Source organism: Aquarana catesbeiana, linkage group LG02 (assembly GCF_042186555.1).
Source record: "Aquarana catesbeiana isolate 2022-GZ linkage group LG02, ASM4218655v1, whole genome shotgun sequence".
Classification (NCBI taxonomy): Eukaryota; Metazoa; Chordata; class Amphibia; order Anura; family Ranidae; genus Aquarana; species Aquarana catesbeiana.
In genome coordinates this window covers 774698844-774704843 of record NC_133325.1, presented here as the reverse complement: position 1 = coordinate 774704843, position 6000 = coordinate 774698844, and the positions used below count along the sequence as shown (strand labels likewise).

At 42.0% G+C, this 6000-nt stretch overlaps 1 protein-coding gene across 1 annotated transcript in view; it reads right to left on the bottom strand.

Moving 5' to 3' along the window:
- Positions 1-2057: 2057 nt before the first annotated feature.
- Positions 2058-6000, bottom strand: part of CD247 (CD247 molecule) — a 176312-nt gene continuing 172369 nt past the window's right edge. Inside the window, exon 8 of the mRNA XM_073617354.1 lies at positions 2058-5171. Coding sequence (XP_073473455.1) covers positions 5109-5171 — 63 coding nt within the window. The 3' untranslated portion in view covers positions 2058-5108. The remainder of the gene's footprint in view (positions 5172-6000) is intronic.

The following is a 6000-nucleotide window of genomic DNA, read 5'->3' as shown; positions in this document are numbered from 1 at the left end:
ATTCATACCCCTTGACATTTTCCACATTTTGACATGTTACAACCAAAAACCTAAATGTATTTTATTGGGATAGACCAACACAAAGTGACACATAAGTGTGGAGTGGAAGGGAAATGATAAATGGTTTTCAACATTTTTTTACGAATAAATGTGAAAAGTGTGGCGTGCATTTGTATTCAGCCCCCCTGAGTCAATACTTTGTAGATAGAACCGCCTTTCACTGCAATTACAGCTGCAAGTCTTTTTGGGGATGTCTCTACCAGCTTTGCACATCTAGAGAGGGACATTTTTGCCCATTCTTCTTTGCAAAATATCTCAAGCTCTGTCAGATTGGATGGAGAACGTCTGTGAACAGCAATTTTCAAGTCTTGCCACAGATTCTCTATTGGATTTAGGTCTGGACTTTGACTGGTCCATTCTAACACCTGAATATGCTTTGATCTTTGATGCTGAAAGGTGAACCTCCATCTCAGTCTCAAGTCTTTTGCAGACTCTAACATGTTTCCTTCTAACATTGTCCTGTATTTGGTTCCATCCATCTTCTCATCAACTCTGATCAGCTTCCCTGTCCCTGCTGAAGAAAAGCATCCCCACAACATCACAACATAATGCTGTCACCACCATGTTTCACGGTGGGGATGGTGTGTTCAGGGTGATGTGCAGGGTTTTCCAGCACACAGCGTTTTACTTTAAGGCCAAAAATTTCAATTTTGGTCTCATCTGACCAGAGCAACCTTCTTCCACATGTTTGCTGTGTCCCCCACATGGCTTCTCACAAACTGCAAATGGGACTACTTATGACTTTCTTTCAACGCTGGCTTTCTTCTTGCTACTCTTCCATAAAGGCCAGATTTGTGGAGAGCACAACTAATAGTTGTCCTGAGGACAGATTCTTCACCTGAGCTGTGGATCTCTGCAGCTCCTCCAGAGTTACCATGGGCCTCTTGGCTGCTTCTCTGGTTAATGCTCTCCTTGCCCAGCCTGTCAGTTTAGGTGGACATGTCTTGGTAGGCTTGCAGTTGTGCCATACTCTTTCCAATTTCGAACAATGTATTGAACACTGCTCCGTGAGATGTTCAAAGTTTGAGCTTTTTTTTTTTTTTTTAATAAAAAAAATGTATAACCTAACCCTGCTTTAAACTTCTCCACAACTTAATCCCTGACCTGTCTGGTGTGTTCCTTATCCTTCATGATGCTGTTTGTTCTTTAACCGCTTCCCGCCCGCCGTACGCCAAATGACATCCGCAGCTTTGAGCAGGGATATCTGAATGATGCCTGTAGCTACAGGCATCATTCAGATATCATCTTTTAGAGCCGGCAATTCTGTGCACCATAAGAATGATCATAGCGGCTGTTGTTTCCCCGCCCCCCCCCCCCCCCGCCGCCCTCCGGTGCTTCTACCGACTCTGCTATGATCGGTGAGTTGGACACAGGATCCACTGGCCCTGAATGTTCATCATAGAGATTTGAGTCTCTATGATCGCCGGAGGCCGGGCACGATGTTATGACGTCACGCACGGCCTCTGCATTCAAACGTATGGCGCAGATTCAGCTAGGAAGCCAGGATCGTTTTTTGTTTTTTTTCTGGCTTCTCAGCCTAAGGTGAGATGTTGGGTCTTATTGACCCCATATCTCACTGTAAAGAGGACCTGTTATGCCATATTCCTATTACAAGGGATGTTTACATTCCTTGTAATAGGAATAAAAGTGATCAAAAAAAGTTTTTGGGAAAAAAAAGTGTCAAGCTAAAATAAATAAAGTAAACTTAACAATAAAAAAAAAAAAAAATTTGAAGCGCCCCTGTGCCCGTGAGCTCGCACGCAGAAGCGAACGCATACGTAAGTCCCGCCCACTTATGAAAACGGTGTTCAAACCACACATGTGAAGTATCGCCGCGAACGTTAGAGCGAGAGCAATAATTTTGGTCCTAGACCTCCTCTGTAACTCAAAACATGTAACCAGTAAAAAATTTTAAAGTGTCGCCTATGGGGATTTTAAAGTAGCGAAGTTTGTCGCCATTCCACGAGCGTGGGCAATTTTGAAGGGTGACATGTTAGGTATCTATTTACCCGGCGTAACTTCATCTTTGCACATTATGCAAAAACATTGGGCTAACTTTACTGTTTTTTTTTTTTTAAAGCACAAAACTCTTTTTTTCCCCAAAAAAACGCATTAGAAAAATTGCTGTGCAAATACCGTGGTAAAAAGTTGCAATGACCGCCATTGTCTTCTCTAGGGTCTTTGCTAAAAAAAAAACATATATAATGTTTGGGGGTTCTATGTAATTTTCTAGGAAATAAAAAATTATGATTTTTACATGTAAGAGAGAAATGTCAGAATTGGCCCGGTAGGCAAGTGGTTAACAAACCTGAGGGCTTCACAGAACAGCTGTCTTTTATACTGAGATTAAATTACACACAGGTGGACTCTATTTACTAATTAGGTGACTTCTGAAGGCAATTAGTTCCACTAGATTTTAGTTAGGGGTGTCAGAGTAAGCCCTGGTTCACACTAGTGTGATTTGACATGTCAAATTGCATGCCAAATCAACGGCAATTGCTGGCAATGGCACCATCCTAATCGGTGTGACGCCACATTTGCGGCGCCGCACCAGTTTCCAGAAGTAGTTTCTGTACTACTTTTGCCGATTTCAGGGGAGCGATTTCCATTGACATCGGTGCAGAAACCCACACAGATGTCTCTGAAATCGGGACTGACATGCGGGAATGAAATCGCGAGAGCTCAGCTGAACTCGCACAATTTCATTCCCACAGTCAGTGTGAACCTGGGCTAAAGGGGGTTAAATACAAATGCATGCCACACTTTCACATATTTGTTTGTAAAAAATGCTGAAAACCATTTATCATTTTCTCCTCTGATTGTCCTATGAGGCTGCATGACCCCTGACCCTCTGTCTAGACAGTGCGGATTGACCCTGTGCTTATCACATGCACCCCCCACCAACAAAAACTCTAGCAATACGCACCAAACTGAGCATGTGCAGAGTGCCCCGTAGGGCTCTACTATCAGGAGAAAACAGCCTTTTTACACAATGTGCAGGATTACTCCCCCCCCCCCCCCCCTTTAGGTTCCCGTGTGAGTATAACCAGCATGCTTTACTGCATATACACACTGATTTTACTGTTGTGGGCTTAGTTACACTTTAATATAATCTGAATGAAAACGTGAAAAGCTGTTGGAGTTGCGTTCATATTTTAATTATCTGGAGGGTGCTGGAGAATTAAATCAATAAAGCAGAAATTTCATTTTTACCAAGACACTTAGGAGTAAAAAAAAAAATAAAAAATTTGCATAGCCATTTGTCCAGCAAATCTGCATGTACATGTGCAAATAGGGTAAAAACTATCAAATACCGCTTATGGCCACTAGATGGTGCTGAGGAGCATAGGAAAAATATACGCCTTTGTAACAAGAGATACAATTTAACAATTCAAGAGAAGGCTAGAGGAAATTGCCAAATTAATGTAACCAATGACATAGTTACATATAGTTACATAGTAGGTGAGGTTGAAAAAAGACACAAGTCCATCAAGTCCAACCTATGTGTGTGATTATATGTCAGTATTTCATTATATATCCCTGTATGACTTTCCTGTATCTCCTAATTCTTTCTAGTGTTCCCAAGAATTGTGACATTGTATCTCTTGTTACAAAGAGGCATGCATTCCTCTGCTCCTCAGCCCCACCTAGTGGCCACAATGCAGTATGTTTCTACTGCCCATAGTAAAAGAACACTCAGTCATAAGAAAAAATAGCCTAAAGAACATTCGTTGGGAACGAATGTAAATGCAGAATTGTGGGGCAAACTACATTTTTTTTTTAAATTACATCTAAGAATAATAATAAAAATAAAAAAAAACAGGAAAAATATAAAAGTTTTCTATAACAAGAAAATTGAAATATATATATATATATATACAGAAAATAAAGTAATACTCCTTTCCCAAACTCACTGAAAAGAGAGCTAGTTATAATTGCAAAAACAAAAAAAATCACCTGTAGACGTGTATTGCCCTTTTTTGTTGGCTTTACTTTCCTGCCTATTTTTGATGTAGGATCCATAAGCGAGGGTCTGGCTTTTTAATTGCCCTGTCACTCTGCCTGACCTCATGCTGATAACAGATGTTGTCTCCTTGCTCAAGAGTGTGCATAACACTTTCCAGCACCATATTTAAGGGGATTGTGAATGCCTATGGGGACTCTATTATTTGATACTATCATACACTTTATCAAAAGGGGAGAAAACGTTATCCTGTCAGACGGATCGGCAGGAGAGAAGCCCAAGATGACCTCTATAATATATAATAATCGATCTATAGTCCAACAAGCCAATTGATCAATTTGCCATATGCAGGGAAGGGGATAATCCTGCGTTTATTGATTTGCATCTCCACCATTCAATCTCACGATTTAACAAATCAAATTACGATTGAATTCATAACCAAAGTCTCTCTATGCTGTGGATTGATGCGGAACAATCATTTTCCACCCTGGCAGAGCGACTCAATTTATGGGAATCCGACCTATATTGGTCAGAAGGGAAGTGATAGCTATTTGACTGTTTGCCGATTCGATCGTTGTGATTGAATTCAAATAAGAGTGTCTGGCCACCATAAGACATAGTCAAGTCATAGTACAGTCACGCTAAATAAAGGGAAAACCTTCGCAATGCAAGCCATCATTGTTCATATAACATTGGAATGTTCCAGTCTTTTTTGCATAGCTCTGCCACAACTGGTTCCCTTTAAACGTTTTTACGATATTACTTATAGAATGAACCTGATGTCAGGGTTGTCATGGTAACCCGTGTGCCATAGTCGTCATCGAGATATAACCGATCTCTACAGCAAGCAGCGTGACCTTTGCTGCTTCTATAGCGAGTCATGATTGCCCCTCGCTGTGTCAGTTACTACAGGAGAATGCTTCCATTCCTTACAGCGTGTAAATAATAAAGACCTTAAATTACCCGTTTCTCTCTTAAAAAGAAAAATATATATATATAGTATAAAAAGAAAAAAAAAATGGTTTGAAATGCAATTTTTTTTTTTTTTTAGTTGATCCAGATTTCTCAATCATTCCACCCGTCCTCAGTGTTGGAGCTTCTTCATCTGAAGGGCGTCATACATTTCCCTATTGCCGGTACTTAACCCCTGAAATCGAAACAGAAGAAAACCAATGAATCTCCCAATGTTGGTGGCTACAGAACCAGTCACCGCCGCCGTCCATCTCGTATCTATCTTTATCTCTCCATCTCTGTATTATTATTATTATACAGGATTTAAACCGTGCCAGCAGCTTGCACAGCCAACAAACAACAAAATTCAATATAAGAGAGTCAGGCTGCGTTCACACTTGTGCGTTGTGCAAACACACACAAAATCGCACGCTTCCCTGCAATGCACAAAAATGAGCAGCCCTTTTGCAGATGTGTGCCAGTTCCATTAATACACATACTGTGAAAGCATTAAGGTAAAAATGTTTAGGCTTTGCAACCAATTTAATGGCACCCTGCACATCTTGAGTTTGAATTTTGGTGCCGTGTCATTCCCCTCCCCCCAGTCTTTTGCGCTCTCCCTCCCCTTTCTCTCTCTCCTTCCCCTCTCTCCTCTCTCTCTCTCTCTCTCTCTCTCTCTCTCCTTCCCCTCTCTCCCCCCTCTCTCTCTCTCCCTCTTTCTCTCTCCACCCTCTCTCTCTCCTCTCTCTCTCTCTCTCTCTCTCTCTCTCTCTCTCTCTCTCTCTCTCTCTGTCTCCTCTCCCTCCTCTCTCTTTCTCCCCCCCTCTCCTCCCTCCTCTCTCTTTCTCCCCCCCTCTCCTCCCTCCTCTCTCTTTCTCCCCCCCTCTCTCTCTTCTCCCCCCTCTCTCTCCTCTCCCTCCTCCCTCTTTCTCTCTCCCCCTCTCTCTCCCACCCCTCTCTCTCCTCTCCCTCTCCCTCTTTCTCTTTTTCTCTCTCTCCACTCCCTCTCTCTCTCCCCCCTCTTT